General features: G+C 69.0%; 2 protein-coding genes across 2 annotated transcripts in view; both read right to left on the reverse strand.

Moving 5' to 3' along the window:
- Positions 1–3,392: 3,392 nt before the first annotated feature.
- On the reverse strand, positions 3,393–8,716 carry CRIP2 (cysteine rich protein 2). The gene is made up of 8 exons (XM_070412375.1): positions 8,588–8,716; positions 6,176–6,270; positions 6,007–6,064; positions 5,162–5,302; positions 5,022–5,090; positions 4,841–4,935; positions 3,994–4,051; positions 3,393–3,906 (listed from the first exon to the last, which is right to left on the reverse strand). Exons 1-8 carry the CDS (start codon positions 8,628–8,630, stop codon positions 3,839–3,841), a joined length of 627 nt encoding a protein of 208 aa, XP_070268476.1. The 5' UTR covers positions 8,631–8,716; the 3' UTR covers positions 3,393–3,838.
- Positions 8,717–11,969: 3,253 nt separating this feature from the next.
- The window catches only part of MTA1 (metastasis associated 1), an 18,889-nt gene continuing 6,301 nt past the window's right edge, over positions 11,970–24,557 (reverse strand). Inside the window, 17 exon segments of the mRNA XM_070401318.1 lie at positions 11,970–12,565; positions 12,655–12,806; positions 12,982–13,013; positions 15,193–15,228; positions 15,361–15,499; positions 15,501–15,514; positions 16,218–16,307; positions 17,078–17,267; positions 17,356–17,507; positions 17,733–17,848; positions 18,194–18,252; positions 18,776–18,850; positions 20,194–20,382; positions 22,326–22,425; positions 22,608–22,711; positions 23,498–23,643; positions 23,980–24,128. Of these exon segments, the coding sequence (XP_070257419.1) occupies positions 12,415–12,565; positions 12,655–12,806; positions 12,982–13,013; positions 15,193–15,228; positions 15,361–15,499; positions 15,501–15,514; positions 16,218–16,307; positions 17,078–17,267; positions 17,356–17,507; positions 17,733–17,848; positions 18,194–18,252; positions 18,776–18,850; positions 20,194–20,382; positions 22,326–22,425; positions 22,608–22,711; positions 23,498–23,643; positions 23,980–24,128 (1,894 nt within the window). The 3' untranslated portion in view covers positions 11,970–12,414.

Genomic DNA, 24,557 nt, shown 5'->3' on the forward strand with positions numbered 1-24,557 from the left:
CAGCTGCACGCCCCAGGCTGCTCCTGTGCCCAGAACACGCCGCGCTGCGCCAGCACAGCAGGAGGGCACCGAGGGCCTGAGCTCTGGGGAGGCCAACGCAGGGTCCTGGGTACAGAGCCAAGGCCGCCGCCGCCTGCTCCCTTCCCTCTGCACCCCTCCCCACCCTCACAGGTCACTGAGGCTGGGTGGGGTGCAGGCGGGAGCCAGGCAGGACCCTGCCTCCTGGAGGCCGCAGGCATGGCGGCAGGGCTGGGCCCAGTGACCTCTGAGGAATCCACACAGCAGCCGCCCACCCCACCCCACCCAACGGGGAAAGTTCTGCTCCTCAGGGCTGGGAGGCACGTGCTCCGGCCTCACCCCCGAAGCCCCGCCCAGCGCCCCGCCCTGGCCTCCAGGTCTGCTGCTCGGCCGCTCCGCTCGGCCCAATGAGCCAGGGGTGTGGACAGGTGCAAGAATGTCGCCCGCTCCTGCACACACACAGGTGCCCTGAGCAGTCAACACGTGCCCAGGAGGACGGCAGAGCCTGGAGACCAGAGCAGCTCCTCGGGCTCCAGCCCAGCCACCCCCCTGCCCCCCAGGCCTAGCCGAGTGAGGGACTCAGACATTCCCAGGGCCTATTTTCAGCAGCTTGTCTCCGGGGAACCCCTGTCTGCCCCAAGGTCTGGTCCCAGGGCAGGCCTGCTGGGCCCAACGCCCCCCTTGGCCCTGAGGCCTGGGGGAGGGGCAGACAGATGCCCTTTCCCAGAAAGGTTCTGCTGGGCCCACAGGGGAGGAAGGCTCCTCTCGGGAGGGCCTGGCATGCAGAGGGCGGGGGCTCTGCAGCCGTGAGCTCCCTCGGCCAGCCTGGGGTCCACAGAGAGGCCAGAGGGGCCCCTCGGCCTCCCCAGGGCCCTCCCCACAGCGCAGCTGAGCATGGTTCCAGGAATCTGCCTGCTGGAGCCAAAGCCCATGCAAAACTGCCTCGAATTCCACCCGCACCAGGCCAGCTGCTGGGCCTGCTGGTGGGCCCCGAGCCCACCCCACAGCCAGGCCACAGCCAGGCCGGCCTGGGAAAATGTGCTGCCCACACCTGGCCCTGGAGACATCAGCCCTCGCCGACCTCATCCCAGGGGCCCTGGCGCTCAGCCCCGGGCCACAGCCAATGGGCAGCTGGTGCTCGGACCCAGGACAGAGGTAGTCAAGCTCCCCACCCCCCACCCCCCCTCCTAAGAAGTCCAGGGAGTCCAGTCTGAGCTGCATGGGGCCCACAAGGAGCAGGGGAGGGCTGCCCAGAGAATCGGGGGCCTCAGGGAACTGGGGCAGTGGGGGCCCCCCGCCAGGGCCCCGCGGGCCCAGGTCAGAGGGGGGCGCGGCAGGGACCTAGAGGGGGCCCGGCCAGGAGTCATGGGAAAGCTGGACCAGTGGGAGGTGGGGGGGCGGTTGGGGAGCAGGACGGTGAAGGCGGTCAGGTGTTGTGCGCAGCCCTGGGGCTTGGGGGGTACAGCGAGGTGGTGGTCAGGTGGCTTTCAGGGCCGCCTCGCTGGCTGAGCAGGGATCAGGGGTCGTGCATCTTTTATTTTTTTAAATATATTTTTATTTCAGGGAGGAAGGGAGAGGGAGAGATAGAAACATCAATGAGAGGGAATCATTGATCCGGATCAGCCCACAACCCCGGCATGTGCCCTAACCAGGAATGGACCCGGAGAGCCTTCAGTCCGCAGGCCTGCGCTCTACCCACTGAGCCGAACTGGCTGGGGCACGTCCCCTGCCTCTTGCGGATGCGGCCAGAGCTTCGGGAGCCGGAGGAGGAAGCACCTGTCTCGCTGGGGGGCTCCGCGTCCCCCACCCACGCGCCAGGGAAGCCTGGCCAAGCCCCACAGTAGCGGCCCCGCCCCGGTTTCCATAACAACCGCTTGGAAACAAATACCGCGGCGCGTCATCCTCCGCCCGCAGGAAACGGGGCGCGCCCTCCCTGGCCAGACGGTGGGGGCGGGGGTGCTCCGCGTCCAGGCGACCACTGCACCCCCTCCCACGCGGGGCTGGGCGGGCCTTCCATGCACGTAGGTCCCGCCACCCCCCTCCCCGTCCCCGCCCCCAGTTTGGGGCCCGGCGCGCCCGGTACCGCGTCTCCTCCCGCATAGTTTCCATGCAGGCTCCCGAGGGAGGGCCGGCTGCGCCCTCCGGCGCCCCCCGCCGCCAGCGCAGGAATTTCCCATCGGACACCGGGAGCCGCCCGGGCCGCGGCGGGGGCGCTCGGGGAGTCGCTTCTCCCTGGGGCGCTGGGACGGGAACGAGGACGGGGAGGGGCGGTGCCAGCCCCTCGAGCGCGCGTCGGCGCCCCGACCTGTCCGCTCTGCCGGGGTGGGGCCTGGGTTACCTGCCCTCACCCCGCGCCCGGCCCGCCCTTCACCTTCTGGCCGCACCCCCGGCACCGGCCAGGTGGGGGGAACGCTGGGCGCTCGGCGGGGCCGGGCCTCACCGGACATCGGAGCCGGTCGCTCCGCCCCCAGGGACACGGATGGCTGCCCGTCGGACAAAGGGCCTGGCATCAGGTTCAGCCTGAGCCGCGGACTGGGACGTGGACGGGGGAGGGCCTGTGTCCAGGGCCAGGGTGCGGGGCACAGGAGGGGCGGCCGTCCGAGGCTCGGAGGTGACCAGGCCCAGACACCCAGGCCTCCGGGGAGGGAGAGGCACCGGGGGGCCTGGGGGCCGGGGGCCGAGGAAGTCTGCGCGGTCCCTGCCCCAGGGCGCCCAGTGGCAGGGAAGGCGCGCCCTCTGGCGGGGTGCCCGGAGCTGCTGCTACAGGGAAATGTGCCGCCGGGCGGGGGCTCCTCGGAGCTCCCAGCGGGGCAGGTTGGAATGGGGAGGTCTCAAAACTCCGCCACCACCGCAGCCACAGACTTGGGGACGCCGGCTGGGCTCGCCCTTGGCCACCACCGGCGCTGAGGCAGGCTGGCCGCCATGGCAACCAGGTTGCTGGCCCTGCGGATGGAGGCCACGGCAGAGCGGGCAGACTCGGGACGCCAGGCTCAGTCCGGCCTGAAGGCCCCCTCACGCCATCCGCCCCTCTGCTCACCTGCCCCCGCCCCCAGACCCACGTGGCATGCCCGTGCCACAGTGCCCAGGCTGACCCTCCCGCACCTGGGGGTCTCTGATGGCCCCAGGCATCTCCTGACGGACGCAGCGCTGGCGTTTCCGGGGGCCCAGGCTCAGCCCTAGGCTCCAGGGAGGTGACCTCAGCACTCCTGGACCCCACTCCCAGGAGGCCCCCCCTCCTCGCCCCACCACCCTGTGTGGGCACCACAGCTCAAAACAGCCTCCCTCCCGCCACCAACCTTGGAACAGGACCTGCTGCCCCAGAGGCGGGGCCAGGCTCAGGCCCCACCCACAGCCAGCGCGGCGCGGAGTCCAGCGATTCTCAAACATTTTATTGAGCAAAAGTCTGCGTTGCGTGTGAGCCACGGGAGGGTGGTGGGCAGTGCGTGGAAGGCGCGTGGGAGACAGCAGAGGGCCTGTCGGGGACACGCGGGGCGCAGTGTGGCCGCCCGGCAGAGGGCGATAAATAACTGGGAGGCGTGGGCAGAGGAGGGGGAGTGAGGCTCGCCCGGGCCGTGGGGACACGCGGGGCCAGGAGGCAGACGTGAAGACACGTGGGGTCACACAGGCAGGGGGGCCCAAGGACACAAAGGGGGTCACGGTGCGGGCACAGGCAGGCGCCTCTTCTGGAGAAGCCCATCGGCTCCTCCTCCCCCAACACGCAGGCCCCGGACTTGGGCCCGGACCAGGACCAACCGAGGCAGGACTGGGCAGCTGGGCACTGTCCCCCGGGGCCGGCAGTGGGCCCAGGGCAGGCAGGGGCCTAGGGCTGAACTTTGCCCTCGGGGTCCCTGTCATAGATGTAGCTGCCCACAGCTCCAGTATTCACTCCTATGGAGAACGGCCAAAAGGGGGTGCTGGGGGTGCGGAGGGGTGGGGAGGGGGCCCCGGGTTCCCCACCCGCCGGGCCACACTCACCCTTGGGTCCGAAGAGGATTCCGTAGCAGGGCTTGTGGCAGTAGGGCTGGCCATCGTGCTGGGGGCAGGAGGGGGTAAGGTGGGGGTCCCCCGACTCCCCTGTCCCCACCCGCTCTGGTGGCTTCCTCCTCACACACATCCCGGAGCCCGAAAGCTCCCAAAGCCAGGACCAGCCCCCTGGCTCGGTGGTGGGGGCCGGGCCAGCCGACAGCGCGATGCCACCGAGCCTCCGCTCTGGCCACCAGGGGGCAGGCCCCACCGCCGGGCGCGGCCCTCCAGTCGGAGCCCCGGGTCCCCACCCGCGCGCTCCTTCCAGGCTCCTCCCCAAAGCCCAGCCCCCAATACATCCCCACCCGAGCGCTCCTCGCAGGCCCCTCCCGTCCAGCCCGCCCCTCCCACATCCCCACCCGCGCGCCCCTCCCCGGCCCCTCCCGTCCAGCCCGGCCCCCCCACATCCCCACCCGTGCGCCCCTCCCGGCCCCTCCCGTCCAGCTCGGCCCCCCCACATCCCCACCCGCTAGCCCCTCCCGGCCCCTCCCGTCCAGCCCGGCCCCCCCACATCCCCACCCGCTAGCCCCTCCCGGCCCCTCCCCAACGCCCCGCCCCCACACATCCCCACCCGCACGCCCCTCCCAGGCTCCTCCCCAAAGCCCAGCCCCCAATACATCCCCACCCGAGCGCTCCTCGCAGGCCCCTCCCGTCCAGCCCTGCCCCCCCACATCCCCACCCGCGCGCCCCTCCCGGCCCCTCCCCAACGCCCGGCCCTCCCCATATCCCCACCCGCTAGCCCCTCCCGGCCCCTCCCGTCCAGCCCGGCCCCCTGGGCGAGCCCGTGCGCGTCCCTCACCTCCGCGTGCCCGCCCGGGGTCAGCGTCTTCCCGCAGCGCTCGCAGCGCAGGCACGGCCGGTGCCAGTCCTTGCCCAGAGAAGTCACCTTCTCGGCTGGGGAGGGGGAGAGGGTGACGGGAGGCCCTGGGCGGGCCTCCCCAGACGGGCTCCTCCCCAGGCGGGGCGGGGCGCTCACTCACCGAAGTAGACCCTCTTGTTGCAGCGAGGACACATGTTGGGCTCCCCAGTGAAGGTGGTGACGCTGGAGGCTGTGGGGGGAGGCGAGTCAGGGCGGCCAAGGGGCTCCCGAACCTCCCCCTGGACGCAGAGCCCGGCCCACCTTTGCTGGGCCCCTTCGGGGGGCCACTCGCCTTCCGCTCCTCAGCTCGGGCCACGGGCACCTCGATGGGGCCAGTGACCTGCGGGCCCTCCACAGCCGGCTTCTCGTAGATGTAGGAGCCGGCACCGCCGATGTTCACCCCTGGGGGAGGCAGGCACGGTGGGGGGGGGGGGGGTGGCCCATGCCCTCGCCCACCACCCAGGCCTCACACCCACCACCCAGCTTCTCAGAAAATGGCCCTCAGCCCGGCCAGCCTGGCTCAGTGGTTCAGCATTGACCTATGAACCAGGAGGTCACAGTTCGATTCCCGGTCAGGGCACACGCCCGGGTTGTGGGCTTGATCCCCAGTGTGGGGCGCACAGAAGGCAGCTGATCCATGATTCTCTCTCATCATTGATGTTTCTATCTCTCTCCCTTCCTCTCTGAAATGAATAATAATATTTTTTATTTATTTTTAAAATATTTATTTATTTCAGAGAGAGGAAGGGAGAGATTGAAACATCAATGATGAGAGAATCATTGATTGGCTGCCTCCTGCACGTCCCCTATTGGGGATCGAACCCACAACCCGGCCATGTGCCCTTGACCGGAACTGAACCCAAGAACCTTCAGTCTGCAGGCCGATGCCTTATCCATTGAGCCAAATCGACCAGGGCAACAACAATATTTTTTTAAAAAAGAAAGAAAAGAAAATGGCTCTCTACAGCCCATTCTGTTGGGGTCAGGACCCTCTCCCAGGGGGCACCGTGAGCTGGGACAGTCCTGGAAAGGGCCCCCCAGGCCTCCCCCCACACCCCCTCCCCGGCAGCCAGAACAGAGCCAGCGGGGCGGCCGCCTGGGCTCACCTTTGGGTCCGAACAGCGTGGCGTAGCAGGGCTTGTGGCAGAACGGCTTCCCGTCATGCTAGGTGGAGGGGCACGGGGCACGGGGTGAGGCCGGTGCCTGGGCCCGCTGACCCCCCACCCGAGCGGGGGGAGCCCTGTGGCCCCAGCCCAGCCCCAGAGGGAGGCTCACCTCGGCGTGGCCCCCGGGCGTCAGCGTCTTGCTGCAGCGCTCACACTTCAGGCAGAACTTGTGCCAGTCCTTGCCCAGCGAGCTCACCTTCTCGGCTGGGGGGAGAGGAGGCCAGAGCCCGCCATGCACCCCCCTCTACTCCTCAGGGCCCACGCTGTTCCCCTGGTCTGGGGGGCCCTCACTGCCCCAGGGCTGTGAGCTGGAGGGTCATCAGTAACCCCAACATCACACCTGCCCCTCCTGCACACCTGCCTCACCGTCTCCCTCACACACATCCCCGACCAGCCCCGAACCCCCAGTCAGGCTCCGGTGGAGCTGGCAGAGGCCCCGGTCCGGGGGAGTGGCCCTGAGCCTCCAGACCCCTGTGGGGAGGCCAGTTCCAGCCCCGGGAGGGACCCGAGGGACAGGACGCCTGCCTGTCTGCACTCGGCCCTGAGCGCCCCCACCCACTGCCTCCAGCTGCTGCTGTGGAGCCCACAGTCTGGGACCAGCTGCCGAGGGTCGGCGGGGCCCCCTCCCCATCCCCCCACACGGTGCTGGGGCTGCTTGGCCATCTCCGAATGAAGGGAAGTGGGGGGGCTCTCCAGGGTGCACGGCAGGAAAAGGGCCGAGGAGAAGGCAGGAAGAGAGGCCAGGGAGCAGCCGGAATTCCGGGTGGGGGCAGGCTGGGCCCAGCGGCTCTGTCCGCCTCTCACAGAGGCGATGTCTGGGCCCGGCCTCCCCTAGGGCCCGGCAGCCTGGGAGTGGGGCCCCTCAGGCCCCCCACCAGGGCAAGGCGGGAGCTCGGGAGCCCAAGGCTGTTTGGACCGTGCCAGCCGAGTCCTCGCCCAGTTCCCCTGGCCAGGTCAGGGTCACCACCGCCACCCTGCACCTGGGGTTCTGGGACGTGGCCACTCGGGGCAGGGGATGACCCTTAGACCCAGGGGCAGGTCAACAGCTGCACATCGCTGGCCGAGCTGGGGAGACAGACTTCACAGGGCCTATGGCTTGGAAAGGAACGGGCACCCCACCCAGCCGCACCATTGTTGGGGACACAAAGGCACTGTATCCCCGTCCCACTCCGCTCACACTCAGGTGTTGGCTACTGAGGAGGGGGTGCTGGGGTGCAGCCTGCTGGGCGGTGGGCAGGATCCCCCCCCTCCCCCCCGGCCGCCGCCAGTGCCTTGGGCCAGGACGGCCGCCAGCGGGTCTGAGCGCCTTTGTTTCCTGCTAGGAGCCTGGCCGCCCAGGCTGGCAGCGCATTTTTCCGCCTTGTCCACAGGACTGTCCACCCAGCGGGAGGGTAGCCGGGGGCAAAGCTGGCAGCAGGGTGGGCAGGAGGACCCGGGGGCTGTCTCCCGCCCTGCACCCCCCGCAGGAGCCCTCGCTGGGGTGGACGGAGGGCTGAGGGCTCCTGGGAGGCGGCGGCAGGAAGCCCCTCGGCTCCCGGCCAGGCCAGAGGCTCTCCAGGCCAAATCCGGTCCCTCCCTCTGGGAACAGCAAACAACCCCTGGCCGCCGCCTCCTCCTCCTCCGGCCCGGCCGCCAGCAGGGAGGCCAGGCGGCTTCCCTCACTCGGCCTGACCCCGCCCTGGCCCCTGACCACTGCTCCAGAGTGACCGGGGAAGGGGCCCTGTCTGTCCCCACCCGTCTGGCCATCCTGCCTTCTGGCCCGGTCTCCCTCTTCGCAGGCGGGTGGGAGGGGCGGAGCGGGGCTGGGAGAGCGGGGAGCGAGCCGTCAGTGGGTGAGCGCCAACCCCCGCCCCTCTGTCCGCTTCTGTCCTGGGCTGTTCTGACCGGGGGCGGGGGGCGCTCACGGGAACTCGCTCGTGCCCCGCTCCGCCCGTGGGGAAGTCCTGGGGGACTCGCACCAAGGAAGCAGGTTGGGACACGCGGGGGCAGGAGGCCAAGGCCGCCCTCGCGTGGCCCGAGTCCAGAGCGAGCCCGGATCTGCCCCGGGCCGGCGTGGGCTGAGGCCAGAGTGAGGGCGGGGGTCCTCTGGGGCCACGCCGGCCGGGCCATGTGTCATGTGTGCGCGGGTGGGCGAAGCGGGGTGCGCGGGGAAGGTCCCAGAAAGTCGGAGAGCGAGGGAGGCGCTCCGAGCACGGGACCCGCCCGACCCGCGCTCCGCTCGGCGCCTCCCGAGACCGCGCGCGCCCAGGACCCGGGACGCTCCCCCAACTCCGGCCTCATCCCCGGGGCCACGCGCGCCCCCCACCCCCACCCCACCGGCCGTTTCTGGGTCCGGGCGTGGCCGCCCCCACCCCGGCTCAGCTCCAGCCCCGGCCGCTCCCGAACGGGCCGCGCGGCGGATCCGACGGGGGCCGCGCATCCCAGGGCGGCGGCCGGGCGCACGGGGCCCCGCGGGGCGGCGCGGTCTGCGGCCGAGGCTGAGCGGGGCGGCGGCGGGGCGCTGGCCGGGCCGGGCACTCACCAAAGTACACGGTCTTGTCGCACTTGGGGCACTTGGAGGCCATGGTCGTCGGTGCACCCGGTCGGCTCGCGCCCTCGGCCCGCGCCCGTCTCCGCGTCGCCGCCGCCGCCTTGGCCGCCCCGCCCGCCGGGCTGTCCGCGCGCCCATTGGCTCCGCGGCCGGGGCGGGGCGTCGGGATCCCGCCCCCCGGGCTCCGCAGCCTGGAGTGGGGGCGCTGCCGGGGCGGGGGTGCACCTGCCAGGCGACGGGTCGGGGGCGGCTGGACCTGCCTGGCGCCCCCCGGCCCCGCGCACGAGGCGGCCTCTGCCTCGGTCTGACCGCGCCTTGCCTGTTTCCATGGCAACGTCGGGGCTGCGGGGCGGGGCGGGGCGGGACAGGGAGTGCGCGGCCCCCTCGGTTCGGGGGCGTCAGGGCCGGCGGGGCCTGGGTCCGGAAGGGCGTCCCCTGGTCAAGCAGACGGACGCCCCGACGGCAGGCCCGCCCGCCACGCCCGGCCCAGGCGCCCGGGCTCCCCCGAGGACCCCACCCCCACCCTGTCGCGCGCCCCTCATCCCTTTGTTGCTCGGTTTCTATAGCAACGGCCGCGCGGCGGGATCCGAGCCGGATTCCTGGCGGGTCGGCCACGCGGCCCAAGGCCGGTTCCCACCCCCCCGCGGCCCCGCCCCACACCGTCCGTGGTGCCGAGGGCGCAGCGGATGGAGGGCAGGGCGCCCGCCACTTCCAAAAACAGCGCGAGAGAAGCTGCTGGAAGGGGCGGGAGGGGGCGGCCGGCCGCCGGGGCTCGCGGGGCTGGCTGGCGCGCAAGGTGTTCGATGCCCTCCAGGGGGTGGTAGGGGCGGAGAGGGGGGAGATGGGGAGCGCGGGGAGGGGGCCCCACTCCGCTGGAGCCCGGCCGGCGCATCCCTCTCCGGGACCCACCAGCAGGGCCCAGAGCCTCCCACCTCCAGCCTCTCGGCCTCAGAGCGTCAGGGGGGAGGGGGGGAGGGGGGTGTGGGGGGGCGGCTAGGGCCCTGCTGCCCTCCCCCTACAGGGGCTGCCGGCCACGCCCACCTCTCCACCCCACCCGAGCCTGCAGGATCCGCCCTCACCCCGCCGCACTCCCACCTGGGGGGACCTGGAGGACACTCCGCCCTCCTCTCGGGGTTCCCCTCACCATCGGCCCTGCTCTGGGCCCCCAGCCTGTCGGGTGGACAGACCCCTGCAGGCCCAGGTGACAGGACCAGCACCCCTCACCCACTCTCCTCTGCCGGAGACTCGGGCGGGGCCTGGCGCCATCCCTCACCAGTGTTTGCCGAGTGGAGTGGAGGAGCAGCCAGTGTCCCCAGCCTCCCGAACCCAGGGTTCCTGGCGCCCTGCCCTGGCCAGCTCCTTGGGGTGGCTGCCCCCCCACACCCGCACACTCACACCTACAGCCACTGAAACACAAGATTCCCCCGAGCCTGACCGACCAGCCTGACCAGCCCCCTCTGGCGCCCGGCTCTGGCCCTGAGCCAGCCCAGGCGGAGGCGGGCAGGAGGCCTCGGGCTCCCTTCCTGGACAGGGTGGCCAGCTGTGGGGCTCGCCCGGGTCACTCATTCTCAGCCTGCTCCTTGCTCGGGCCGGTTCAGGTGTCCCTGAATAATTTAATTCATGGCCCGGTGCCCGCCAAGTGGCAGTTACAGTGCCCTCTCCACTTGGGAGCCCCGGCCAGGCTCCCTCCCTCCTGCCACGCCACCTCTGACATGGCAGGACTGACCGCTGTGGAGGCGGCCTGGCCCGCACAGGTGTCTGGGGGGAGGTCCCGGGCCCAGCCCTGCCTGGAGAGAGAACGGGTGGGTCCAAGGAATGGCATCCGGGCCTGGCCAGGTGCCCTGGAGAGCGCGGGATTGCCCTGCCCCCAGCCACAGCCCCAGGCCTCAGGCTCCCTCGTGCCCCAGGGCTATTCTGGACCTGGTGGGCAGGGTCACTGACCAATGGACACAGAGCAACAGCGTCCACCTGAGGCCACTGAGGGCGACAGGGACCAGGGAGGCTCCAGGAGAGCAGGCAGGGCCCTGAGGTGGCGGGGCCAGGCGGCCAGGCGTGGGGGCAGATCCCTCCCCTGGGGCCACAGTGGCATGGCATCCACCGGATCACCAGTCTTCCTGTGCCCCGTCGTCCTGGCAACGTTGGCAGATGCCATCAGGATCCTGGTCTCCGCTCGGGCTGCGGGACCCAGGCCGGGCTGCCCGAGGGTGTGGGAGGCTCGGCAGGCAGGACCCATGGGGACCACTCCAGCCGCATGCGATGGCCCTGGCCCCGGGGCGACAGGGCAGCAGCCCGTGTGGGGCCCCCAAGGATGGCGCACTGGGCCCTTGCTCCCCCGTGTGTGTGCCCACTCCCCACTCCTGGGCGGGAGCCGGGGGGGTTACTCCTCAGGGCCTGCCTGCCCAGCAGGGAGGGTAGGGGCCACCTTGCTCAGGGTTTAGGCCGTTCAGCAGGCAGGGAGGAAGCCCTGAGCCTCAGGAGGGAAGGGGCTGGGGGGCCAGAGGGCAGGGCCTGGGCAGAGCCTCCCCCCTCCCCCGGGGAAGCTCTCAAGGTCACCTTCTGGTCTGCATCCTGGGCAGCAGGGGCGGTGGGGGCAGGGCTGCAGGTCGGAGTGGGCCGGGGTGCTGAGCCGTCCCGCGACACCCTCCTTCCCTCACAGGTTGTCAGAGGGAGGCCAGGACGCCCCTTATCTCCCCTTCTATTTCCAGCCCCTGCCGAGATGTGCATGCCTCTCGGTGAGGCTGGGGAGCGGAGGCGGGGCTCAGGCGGGAGGAGGGAGCCCCAGTCTGCGTGTCCCTCCCTCAGCCCCCGCCGCCTGTGGGTGGGTGCGGGGATGCCCAAGGCAGGGTTTCTGAGAACGCCCTTGCTGAAATCGGAGTGAATTCTCATGAGGAAACCCCACACCTGCTGGGGTGGCCCGGCTCTGCGGCGACAGCTGGGCAGGGCTCTGCCAGGGGCAGGACAGCGGGCCGGCCACCCCAGCTGTGCTGGCTGCCCCACGGCCACGGCGGATGGGGCCCTGGCCACCCACCCTGCCTCAGACGGCGTCCGCTCCACCGTGAGGGCCCGGAGCCCCACCGGCCCCCTTCCCTGCCCCTCCGGAGGGTGGTGGGCTGGGCCAGGCCCTGAAGGAGGCAGGTGTGGGCCGAGGTGAGGGAGGGAGGCCAGGAAAGCCAAGGGCCACCTGCTGCTCCCCGGGCTCCTCCGGGGGTCCTCTGGGCCTAGAGCCACCCGCAGCGCCGGGTGACCCGCCGGCCAGCAGGTCCCCGGGCGGCCTGTCCCTCCCGGGCCGGCTGCTCCGAGGTGCCGGGGTGGGGGTGGGGGCTGGGGCTCGGACAGGGAGAGGAATAGAGACAAAAGACATAAGAAGGCCTACTTGCTTTTTTTCTTTTTTATGAGTTTTTTTTCCTTTGTTTTTTTTAATATGAAAATTACTTGAAAAGACAAGGGGCGGCCCGCCAGGCAGCTCGGCCACCGGCTGCGCCGGCCCTCGTTCCAGGTGTAAGGTACAGAGCTTAAGTTCATCTACAAAAAAGTAATAAAAATAAAATTTAAAACGGCACCTTCAACAGAACACAACATGACTCCGGCCGCCGGGCCGCACGGGTGGTGCGGGCACTGGGCGGCCCCTCGCTCCGCTCCGGCCGAAAAAGGAACACAAAGCTAAGATCGGCGCCCGCCGCCCGGCGTCAGCGTGGCCCCCACGAGGCCCGGCGGGGCGGCTTCTCTGCGGGTGGGGGCGGGCGGGCACTACCAAAACCGGGCGGGCGGTGGGCGCAGGCGGGGTGGGCCGTGGTTGGCGCGGGCGGCGGGCAGGGCGGCTAATCCTCAATGATGATGGGCTCGTCGTTGACGGGCGCGGGCGGGGGCGGCCGCAGCGGCAGGGCCTGGCTCTGGCGCAAGGCGATGGGTTTGTAGGGCCTGCGGGCTGCGCGCTTGGTCTCCGAGGACGAGAGCAGCTTGCGGATTTTCCTGTGAGTGCAGAGCGCCCGTGTGAGGAGCACGCACGCCACCCGCCCGCCCTCCGCGCCGACCCGCCCGCCCGTGCGGCCGGGGCCCACCTGGTCTCCTCGGTGGCCATGTAGAACACGTCGTCAGGGGCGTCGATCCAGTTCATCCGCCGCCGCTTCACGGGGGGCAGGGAGCCCCCCCGGATGAGGCGCACTTTGGTGGGGTAGGACTTCCCATTGAGCAGGAGGTTCCGGCTTGGTCCCTGGGCAAGGGGAGGTGTGAGGGGTGTCCCTGGGCCTCCACCCTGCACCCCAATACTCCAAGGGGCCAGGGGATACTCTGAGGGCCCAGGGCACCCCCTGCCTGCCCTCCACGGGTCCCACTGGACTTCTTCCCCAAGCCCAGGGCCATGTGCACCCGTGTGCCCTCCCTCTTACCATGTGCCTGGTCTGTCCGTGGTTCGTCAGGCCTGACAAGAGGGGGACAGAACATGAGGCACTGGCGCACTCACACCCTGGGACCCTCGGCCTGCCTGGGGAGAGGCCACAGGGCCCACCCCACCCCACAGCCCACACCCAGCGGGGCCTGGGACAGGCGCCTCAGCTGCCCTGGGTCTGGCCCAGCCAGCGGCCCCCCAGTTCCCGGCCTCCGAGGGCGTCAGCCTCAGAACCACAGCCCGGGCCCACACGCAGGCCACGCCGCTGACTCAGCTGGCGGAGGAGGCCTGGCTGCTGTGACCGGGCCCGCCCAGCACAGCTGCCCTCACAGATGGCCACTCCTAGGCCAGCACGCTCAGACCCCAGGTGGCCGGCTGCCCTCACTGACCCCAGGCTGAGGGGTTGGAGCCGCAAGCTCCCGCCAGGAGTCAGGACAGGCGCTGTCCCAGGTCACACCCGCCGGCCCGGCTGCACCGAGGCCCCGGCTCCACATGCATGTTGCGTGAGAACCTGAGCAAAGTCAGGGCCAACACCGCCTCCCTGTGCCCATGTGTTGGGCGTGTGTGTGTGTGTGTGTGTGTGCATTCCCATGTGTGAGGGTACCCATGCGTGTCCATGTGAGCGTGCCCATGTGAGTGTGCCCGTGTGTAAGACTGCCCAAGTGTGAGCATGCCCGTGTGTGTGTGTGAGAGCATGTCTGAGCGTGTGCATGTGTATGAATGTCTGTGTGACCGTGTCCGTGTGTGACCGTGTCCGTGTGCGACCGTGTCCGTGTGTATGAATGTCTGTGTGACCGACCGTGTCCGTGTGCGACCGTGTCCAGGTGTGGTGTGCCCATGTGAGAACGGGGCCCCGGCACTACTTACCCAGGTAAGTGCCTACCAAAGGGACGGGTTGCGGAGAGAAGAGAGCACTGAGCGTTAGCGTGGCGCGTGCCGGGGAGGCGGGGTGGGCGCAGAGTAGGGGCAGGAGTTAGTGAGCTAAGGTCCCAGGTGGGGCTGGCCCTGCCCAGCGCTCAGGACCACACGCTTGACAGACAACACGGAAGCGCCCATTTTGGAAAAACCCACAGCGCACACGGGCTCCACGCGCCGCGTGTTCATCGCTTCATGAAAGGGAGCCCGAAGCCCAGGGCGCCTGCTGACAGCCCCTGTGCCCGCGCTGCGGGCTTCCCGGGTCCCGGGGTCCCTCGGGCCACAGGGGCACTGGGGGCCAGGGCGGCGACCCCACAGGGCGTGCCCACTGGGGCTCCCAGGAGCGGCGGGAGGTGTGCCCAGGAGACGGCTGGCTGGCGGCCCCCACGCCGGCCCTGCCAGGCCCACGCCCCACGCCCCGAGGTGCTGAGCCTGGTCCCCGCCACTGCCTGGCCAGCCCCCAGAGCACCAGCCGCCCTCCAGCCAGGCCGGCCCAAGGTGCCAGGGTGCCACCGACTGCCCATCCAAGGGGCTGGCAGGAGCTCAGGACACGTTCCCCGAACCCTCCCTTTCCTCGTGGCTCCGTCCACCCCGTGTGGCTGCTGCTGCGGGCCGACCCGACCTGAGCTGGCCCGCTCCCCAGGGCGGGTGTCCCCAGCCCAGGCTGACGGCCCCACAGCCCTTGATGCCCTCCTCCAACTAAGGGGCAAAGGCAGGGCCTGGAGCCCGTGGGCAGGACCTGGACCTCCAAGAGCCCCCCCTGAAGCCACTGCCAACCCCACGCAGGGTGAGAGGGCCCCACGCGGCCTTGTCCCCGTCCCCAAGCTCAGCCCCCTTCCCCTGAGGGCACTGAGCCCCGGTGCCCACCTGGGCCTGGCAGCCCTCCCCGGCCACGCCAACCACACCCACAGCTCCGTCCATCACCCCCCCCAGGCAGGGCGCACGCGAGCTGCAGGCACAAGACGGCGACCACGAGAGCAGAGGCTGAGGGCATGCGGCAGTCACAGTGCGATACAGACAGCGCAGCGGGCAGCGGGGCGCCAGGGCGACGCGCGAGGACAGTCCACGGACCAGGCGCCGGCTGGAGGAGGGAGGGCCCGAGGGCAGAGGCCCTGGGCCCGGAGTGGGCACCTGGGCCGCTGAAGCCCTGAAGCACTGAGCTCTTTGCCAAGTGGCAAGTAAAGTGGGGGCGCCGCGGCCTGGCCCACGTGGACTGCCCCCCGGACGTGCCCTGAGCCCCGGCCGCGCCACCACGCGAGCAGACACACGGCTCCGCGCAGCGGCCACCAGGCCTTACCCCTACTGGGCATCAAGAGCCGCTTCTTCGTGTTGCCTGGCAGCGCCCGACGGCGGGGAGAGAGGGAGAGAGAACTCGGTCAGCGGCGCGGGCGGGGCGCGGGCGGGGCTGGGCTGCAGGCTGCGCCGGCCGCGCCCCCAGGCCCCGCTGGCCGCCCGCGGGACTCACCGTCCACGCCATTGTGCTGCTCGTAGCTCCTCTTGCCCAGGATGGTGGGCGAGCCGTTGTTGATGACGGGGGCCGACTTGGCGGGGGTGAGGCCGCTGAGCACCCCGGACACGCTCTTCACTGGGTGGGGCTGGGGGGGGGCGGGGGTGGGTCTCTGTGGGAGCGACGGCAGGAAGCGTGTGAAGGTGGGGACGGCCGGGCCGCCCCAGGCCCCGGCTCCACTGAGGATGACCTCGGCCATGCCCACGGGGAGGACCCACCACCACACCCACGTCCGGGCCGGTCCCCGCACCCCAGCCCAGCCGACGGGCGGGCCAGGGCCAGGAGCACAGACTGCAGACAAAGACATAAGCCAGCAGGCCCGTCAGAGGCCTCCGCGTCCAGGCCACCGGGGCTGCTGGCAGCAGGCTGGCCGCCGGCCAGAGGATGAATTAACGGCCCCAAGGCCGGGCCCAGGATGTGCCCCCCCAGCCGCCGACTCTCAAGAGCTGCCTCCTCCCCAGGATGGGCGAGGCCGGGCGCAGGGCCACAGCCCGGAGAGCCCACGGAGCCAAGCCACTGGGCCTGAGTGGGCACACTTAGCTCACCGTTCTGGAATGTCCTTCACAGGCGGAAAGTCACCTCCACTGACTCAGGGGCCGCCCCGAGCCGGCCAAGCGCGAGCCCTGCCGTCCCCCCGGGGCCCCCGGCCCGGCCCCCCAGGCACGAAGGCCCTCCCTGTGCAGCTGCACGTGCCCACCCAGCACGCCTGCCCTCGGGGACCCTCCTCCCCTCGGCGGCCACAGGAGATGCCACCGGGCTCGGGCACCCAGGAGCAGCTGGGGGAGGGCAGAGGAAGGCAGGGCAGGCAGGCTCACCGAGATACCGGAGCACGGCTTCCAGGGGCTTCCGCACGGCCTGCTTCAGCACCAGCGGGCTCTGCGAGGCTTCAGGCAACCGTGCCGTGCCTGTGGGGCCAGCAGTGTGGGCGCCATGCGGGGTGTGTGCGTGCGTGTGTGTGTGTGCAGTGTGGGCGCCATGCGGGGTGTGTGCGTGCGTGTGTGTGTGCAGTGTGGGCGCCATGCGGGGTGTGTGTGTGCGTGTGTGCGCGTGCTTCCGACAGCACACCCGGCCCACACCCCTCCTGCACACACGCCCCTCCTGCACACACACACGCACACACACCCCTCCTGCACACACACCCCTCCTGCACACACACCCCTCCTGCACACACACACGCGCACACACCCCTCCTGCACACACACCCCTCCTGCACACACACCCCTCCTGGACACACACACACCCCTCCTGCACACACACACACCCCTCCTGCACACACACCCCTCCTGCACACACGCCCCTCCTGCACACACACCCCTCCTGCACACACACACGCGCACACACACCCCTCCTGCACACACACACACCCCTTTTACACACACACACACACACACCCCTTTTGCACACACACCCCTCCTGCACACACACACGCACACACACCCCTCCTGCACACACACCCCTCTGCACACACACACACACACACCCCTCCTGCACACACACACACACACACACACCCCTCCTGCACACACACACACACACCCCTCCTGCACACACACACACACACCCCTCCTGCACACACACACACACACACCCCTCCTGGACACACACGCGCACACACACCCCTCCTGCACACACACGCCCCTCCTACAGGGTGAGCGGAGCTGGCGGGAGCACTCACACTCGGCCTTGATGGCTGCGCTGTTGATGGGCAGGCAGGGGTGCCGGGCGGCGTGCCAGGGGCGCAGGATCTCTCGGCACAGGCGCCGGGCGATGCGCGTGAGCTTGGTGGTGTGCAGGTAGAAGGCCTGCCGCGTCTTCATGGCGAACTTGGGGCTCCCGCTGCTCCGGGCTGGGATGCCGTGGGGGCTCTGCGGAAGGGGGCGCGCCGCCCCGACACAGCGCCATGACCGTGGGCCGGCCGCCGGGCGCACGCGGGGCGGGGAGGGGCCCACTTACCATGTTGCTGCGGTTTGGTCCTGGCCTCTCTCCGTCTAAGCGGGTTGGCATTTTCAAGCCACCGTATTTCTTCCAATACGTCCAACAAGACGCGCAGAGGCGACACTGCATGTTAGGGGGACCCCAAGAATACCACTGGTAAGACTGGGCGGCTACGGACAACAAAGTTGAAATAGACGGATCCTTAAGCAGAACCAGTGACGGCAGAGGGCACCACAGAGCGCCCGCCCGCCCGCCGCACCGCGCCTGCGTGTCCCCGCGTGTCCCCGGGAGAAGGGCTCCCTGGCGGCGTGCAGCCCCCGCCCCCGGGCCGGGCTCGGGTCCGACGGGGTGGGGCGGGCGTCCTGCGGAGGCTGGGCTAGCCGGCCAGGACTTACTGTAACAGCTCTCGCAGGCTCGGCCGGCCCCGGGGGTCTGGCCTGGAGCCCCCGCGCCGTTCACCACGCCCGCCTTGACGTTGTTCACGCTGATCTGGTTCGGGTTTGGCTTGTTACTTAGGGGGAAGAGAGGGGGCGCGGGCGCTGCGGTCAGGGCGCAGCTCCTTGGGGCCCGGGCTCCCAGGCGCCGCCCATCCTCTGGTCCGGGTGCGGGTGCGGGTGCGAGCTTTCTCGCCCGCGTCCTGAAGTGGCTCCCGTGGAGGCTCAGGCCCTGGTCTACACTCCAGCTCTGTCTGCCGGCCTGGCACGCGGTTCAGCCTGGAGTTGGACCCGGCCTGGGCAGGTGCCACCTGGGAGGCCGAGGGAGAGCCAGGGCGGGCCACCCCCACCAGGCACCTGGGCCCTCGAAGGCCCCACCTGTGCCCACCCGGCCGAGGGCGGGGCGGGGACGGAGCACTTACTAGTTGGGGATATAAACTTGCTTTAACTTGCTCTCTGCTTCAGCGGCTTTCAAGCGTTTCTTAAAACAAAACAGAGGGTCAGTAAGGCCAGCCAGGGAGGTGCTGCCCGGAGGGAGGGGAGCTCCGGTGTCACCCCGACTGCCTGCCTTGTGGGAGGTCACCCCAAAGCCCATCAGGTTCTGCCACACGGAACCACGGTGCCCTGGGATGCTTATGTCCGTGGTCCCCAGCCCACCCGAGCACGTGTCTGTCCGTGGTCCCCCAGCCCACCTGTGCACGTGTCTGTCCGTGGTCCCCAGCCCACTTGAGCACGTGTCTCTCCGTGGTCCCCCAGCCCACCCGAGCACGTGTCTGTCCGTGGTCCCCCAGCCCACCCGAGCACGTGTCTGTCTGTGGTCCCCCAGCCCACCCGTGCACGTGTCTGTCCGTGGTCCCCAGCCCACCTGTGCACGTGCCTGTCCGTGGTCCCCCAGCCCACCTGAACACGTGTCTGTCCGTGGTCCCCCAGCCCACCTGAGCACGTGTCTGTCCGTGGTCCCCCAGCCCACCTGAGCACGTGTCTGTCCGTGGTCCCCAGCCCACCTGCTGCACGTATCTGTCGGTGGTCTTCCACATGTAGTAATACTCGATGATGCTGGTAAGTGACTTCCAGGGCAGCTGGGGAGAGAAGGGCACTTGAGGAGGCCCCGTGTGCCCCAGGACACCGCCGGGAGCAACCCCCCGTTTCTAAACACACTTCTCCTCTAGGTCACGGCTTTGCCTGAGCCCCTCCCCCCGGGCCAGGTCCTGGCCCAAGGACGTCAGGCCCACGTCCCGCTGGTGAGCGTGCGGCTTCGCCAACACAACTGCTGGACGCGCTGTGCGCCCGCACTCAGCTCACGCACGCCGGGCGCCCAGAGGTTCTCCCCGGAACGCCTGGTGCCCGGGCTCGTGGCGCCACCACAGGGCCAGGCCCTGTGACCACGCGGGGTGCCAGGCCTGGGCCCCGACTTAGCTCCGACCGCCTCACAGAGCGAGGCTCAGACCCGCCTGCACGGTGCCACCGGGTCTGTCACATGAGATCGTGGGTCTGTAGGACGGGGTGCCACAGCCCGGCCCCCGTGGCTGCCGCTCGCCCCGCACACCCTGCTCTGGCCGAGCCCCCCGCCCCGTGCGAGCCGGCCGCCCCTCTATCTCTGCTCGTGGCCCGACAGGTGCTGCTCACTTGGCTCAGCGTTCTAGACGCGTCTGCCTCGCGGGCCGCCCGAGACGTGGACGTCAGCAACGTGCCCGCCGCGCCCCTGGCCTGCCCGTGCCGCCCTCTCCGGGCCGCGGCCCCGCCACCCCCCTTGGTCGTTCCCCTGCCTCTGGCCCTCGGGACGGGCCGCCTGCCATCCCATGGGCTCCTGGTCACCCCCCCCGCCGCCCTCCGCACAGACACAGCCGCGAGCGACCCCAGGCCCCTCGTCCTTTCTGAGGAGGGCAGGTGTTTCAGGAGACGGGGCGGGGAGGGCCCGAGGGTGCTGGCCCACGCGAGGACACACCCTCAAGGGACACACGTGGAGGACACGGCAAGGAGAGGTCAGCTGGCTAAAAACAAGCAGCAGCCCGGCCAGTGTGGCTCAGGGGCTGAGCGTCGACCTAGGAACCAGGAGGTCCCGGGTTCGATTCCCGATCAGGGAAAAGGCCCAGGTAGTGGGCTCGATCCCCAGTGTGGGGCGTGCAGGAGGCAGCCGATCCATGATCCTCTCTCATCACGGATGCTTCTCTCTCTCTCCCTCTCCCTTCCTCTCTGAGATCAATAAAAATCTATTAAAAAAGAGAAAGATGGTAGGACCGTGAGGCCCAGCCCTGACCCCCGCCCAGGGGCGCACGAGGAGCCGGGACGGCAGGGGCGCGCGAGGGGCCGGGACAGCAGGGCCGCGAGGGGCCGGGACGGCAGGGGCGTGCGAGGGGCCGGCCGGCAGGGCCGCGCGAGGGGCCGGGACGGCAGGGCCGCGCGCGGGGCTCAGCGCACTCACGAAGTCCTGCTGGATGTCGGGGAAGTCCTTCCCGTACTTCTCCAGCGCCTCCTCGAACAGGCTGGCCTCCGAGGCCGACCACTCCTCCATCTCGTCCCGGCACAGCACGGGCCCGCCCTGCGGCACCAGCGCCGAGATGGCCTTGGCGACGTCGTACACGCTCCTGTGCAGCGTGTCCATGGCGTGGAACTGCGGCGAGACGCAGGGTCACTCGCCGGGCCTCCCGCACCCCTGTGCCCACCCAGAAACACGGGGAAACCCCCCCCCCCCGACAGAAGACAAGGAGAGAGCCCTGGGGGGCTTGGGAGTGAGGGGGGCAGTGATGAGGGGGGGAGTGAGGGGCCCTGGGGAGCTGAGTCCGAGTGGCTCAGTCGCTGACGGGCAGGCTCGCTCTGGGGGAGCCGGGCTGGGGATGGGCTGGCCAGGCCTGGGCGGGGTCACACCCAGCATGGGGAGCCCGGTGGGCGATGGACCTAATTCTCGCTGCCACACCCCTCCCCCAGCTGGTGCAATGACTCCAGGGAGAGAGCGCCCGGGCAGGGCAGATGCTACAGCCATGGGGTGGGGGGAGAGAGCTGTCATGTCCACTGGTGGGAGGGTGTGTGTGTGAGTCTGTGTGCGAGCGTGTATGTCTGTGTGAGTGTCTCTGTGTGAGTGTGCACGTGTGTGTGTGAGCATAAGTGCGAGTGTGTATGTGTGTGCGTGAGTGTGTATGTCTGTGTGCATGTGTGAGTGTGTGCGAGTACGTGAGTGAGTGTGCATGTGTCTGTCTTTGTATGAGTGTGCGTCTATGGGTATGTCTGTGTGTGCATGTGTGTCTGTGTGTACATGTGTGCGCGTGCGTGAATGTGTGTCTGTGTATGAGTGTGCGAGTGTGTCTCTGTGTCTGCATGTGTGAGTGTGCATGTGAGTGTGTGTGTGCGCATGTGTACGTATGTGCGACGGTATGTGTGTGAGTGTGTATGTACGACTGTATGTGAGCAAGTGTGTGTATGTGTGTGCACGTGTGATTGTGAGTGTGTGCAATCATGTGTGGAGTGTGCGCATCTGTGTCCCTGTGTGTGAATGTGCGTGTGAATGTCTCTGTGTCTGTATGTGTGTGTTTGTGTGTGTGAGTGTGTGCAAATATGCATGTGTCTGTGTGAGTGTGAATGTCTGTGTGTCTGCGCGAGTGTGCATGTGCGAGTGTGCATGTGTGAGTGTGTGTCTTTGTGCAAGTGTGCATGTGCAAGTGTGCATGTGTGAGTGTGTGCATGTGTGAGTGTGTGTGTGTCTGCGCGAGTGTGCATGTGTGTGTGCATGTGTGAGTGTGTGTGTCTGTGTGCAAGTGTGCATGTGCAAGTGTGTGTGTGTCTGCGCGAGTGTGCATGTGCGAGTGTGCATGTGCGAGTGTGTGTGTGTCTGCGCGAGTGTGCATGTGTGTGTGCATGTGTGAGTGTGTGTGTCTGTGTGCAAGTGTGCATGTGCAAGTGTGCATGTGTGAGCGTGTGCATGTGTGAGTGTGTGTGTGTCTGTGCGAGTGTGCATGTGAGTGTGTGCATGTGCGACTGTGTGTGTCTGCGCGAGTGTGCATGTGTGTGTGCATGTGTGAGTGTGTGTGCATGTGTGAGTGTGTGTCTGCGCGAGTGTGCATGTGTGAGTGTGTGCATGTGTGAGTGTGTGTGTCTGCGCGAGTGTGCATGTGCGAGTGTGCATGTGTGAGTGTGTGTGTGTCTGCGCGAGTGTGCATGTGTGTGTGCATGTGTGAGTGTGTGTGTCTGTGTGCGAGTGTGCATGTGTGAGTGAGTGTCTGTGTGCGAGTGTGCATGTGTGAGTGTCTGTGTGTCTGCGCGAGTGTGCATGTGTGAGTGTGCATGTGTGAGTGTCTGTGTGTCTGCGCGAGTGTGCATGTGTGAGTGTGTGTGTCTGTGTGTGAGTGTGCATGTGTGAGTGTCTGTGTGTCTGCGCGAGTGTGCATGTGTGAGTGTGCATGTGTGTCTGCGCGAGTGTGCATGTGCGAGTGTGCATGTGTGAGTGTCTGTGTGTACATGTGTATGTGAGTGAGGGACCAGGTGTGAGGACGTGTGGGCCCCGGGCAGGGGCCCCTCCCACGGCGGGTGCCTGGCCCCAGCTGCCGGCCAGAGCGCACTCACCAGGGTGATGTCCCGCGAGGCGGCCGCGGCGCTCATGTGCAGGCTGGGCTGCCGGACGGAGCTGCTGCAGTCGAGGGCCCGGGCGAAGGTGCCCACGGAGCTGGGGGAGGAGAGAGCTGACCCCGGGCCGGCTGGCAGGACGGCGCCAGGACAACCCGGGCACAGCGGCTGGCACAGGAGTGGCCCAGGGGCAGGAAGGAGTGGCACCCGCTGGAGACGCTCTCTCGCGGGGGCCCTGCGGGACAGGCCCCGCCCACCCGCCGGGCCGGGCGGCACGCTCACCGGGCCACCACCAGGAACTGGTCGATCTGCTTGTCCACGAGCGGGTTGTGAGCCTCCCACACCTTGGTCTCCAGCTTGGACTGGTCGCAGGCCGTCCTCCTCGCCTGCGGGAGGAAGCGCCTGAGACCACGGCTGCGAGGAGACCGGGCTGCCTGCTGCCTCCTGGGGCCGAGGTCTGCCTGCCCCGTGGGGTCCACGTGACGGGAGGTGGCAGAAGGGACGGCGCTGCCACCACACCACCTGCTGTCAGCCTGGCTGAGCGACTCCTACACCCGACCACATGGCAGACAGAAGACACACCAACCACCAGGAAGGGCATGTGTGTGCACGCGTGAACGTGTATGCAATCATGTGTGCGTAGATGTGTAGAGCATGTGTGTGTGTGAGCGTGACCATGTGTGTGTGTGCATGAACGTGTGTATAGGGTGTGTGCGTGCGTGCCTGTCTGTGTAGGTGTGTGGCATATGTGCACATGTAAGTGTGTCGGTGTGCGTGTGTGAGGCACATGCAAAAGTGTGCGGGAGGCAGGACCTCACAGAAATGAGACATCACGGCCATGAGAGGAGGAGAGAGGCCACGGCCTCACAAAGGTCACTCAGGAAGCGGTGACGCCGACGGCAGGGAAGGGCTGGGCAGCTTCCCATGGACGCAAAGGGCACCCTCGCTGGGACGTCCATCGGGAGGGGCCAGCCGAGGGCAGGCAGAGACCCGGGGTCACACAGGGCAAGCCTGTCCTGAGAGCCCCGGGCAGGGGACAGGCAGGCAGGACCTGGCCAGCAGCCTGTGCACCCGGCCCCAGGGCACCAGGCCCAGCGTGGGAGACGCTACGATAGGAGGTGTCCCTGCAGCGCTGCCTGGGGCTCAGCCAACAGTCCTATGTCACCGCTGACAAGGAAATGTCCCTCTGGCAGAAACGACAGCCAGGTGGGGTGACAGCCAGGTGGGGGTGACAGCCAGGTGGGGTGACAGCCAGGTGGGGGTGACAGGCAGGTGGGGGTGACGGGAGAGGAGGTGACGGCGGCCACGGCAGCAGCCGCTTTCAGAGACGGGGAAACAGAGGGGCCAGCCCCCCGGCCGCAGGCGGCTGCGGGAGGCGGCCTTCACCGAGCTCGGCCTGGTGCCCGCAGGAGGGACGCAGGCTGCCGCGTGCGGCCACCACTTTCCTTTCCGTGTTTTTATTGTTTTTTTTAGAGAGAGAGGAAGGGAGAGGGAGAGAGAGAGAGAACATCAGCGACGAGAGAATCACGATCGGCTGCCTCCTGCGCGCCCTCTACCGGGGATCGAGCCTGCAACCCTGGCCCGAGCCCCGACCGGAACCGACCCAGCCACCTCCTGGTTCACAGGTCGACGCGCCCGAGCCCCTGGCGCCCACCTTCCCTCAGCAGGTCCGTGATGTCCGCCTGGTACCGGTTGCCCACGCGAATCTCGCCCTTGTCGGCCAGCAGCGTCTTCTGCTGCGGGTCGTAGACGAGGGAGTAGAAGAAGAAGTCCTGGAAGACAGCGCCGCCGGTGAGCACCCCGCTGGGCCCCGCGAGGAGCGGCGGTGGCTGACGGCACCGAGCGCCCCCTCCCCCAGCAGCAGGGGAGGGCTCCTGGGAGTGTAAACAGCAGCCCAGACCCCCGGCCGTGCGGGGGGGTCTGACAGGTTCTGGGCACGGCGACGCCAAGACGCTGTTTTTCCTGCGGTCGTCACCGGAGACGCACACGCCAAGGCACAGAGTGCCCTGGACGCCGCCGGACCTGTGGGTGCAGCCGCCACCGCCGCCCCTCCCCACCCGCCCCTGGCCGCCCCGCGCACATGCCCCGTGCTCCCTGGAAGTGCCCTGTGGCTGAGCCACAAGCGGGCGGCCAGGCCCGGCTCCTTGCCCACTGCCCACTCTGCAGCCCCCCCCCCCCCCCCCCCGCCGAGGGCTTTCCCAGTCCCTGCTGTCCCCCTAAATTAACCAGCCC

Source organism: Myotis yumanensis, unplaced genomic scaffold (genome assembly GCF_028538775.1).
Source record: "Myotis yumanensis isolate MYYU_CA2020_CCGP unplaced genomic scaffold, mMyoYum1.0.hap1 SCAF_1, whole genome shotgun sequence".
In the NCBI taxonomy this organism is placed as follows: domain Eukaryota; kingdom Metazoa; phylum Chordata; class Mammalia; order Chiroptera; family Vespertilionidae; genus Myotis; species Myotis yumanensis.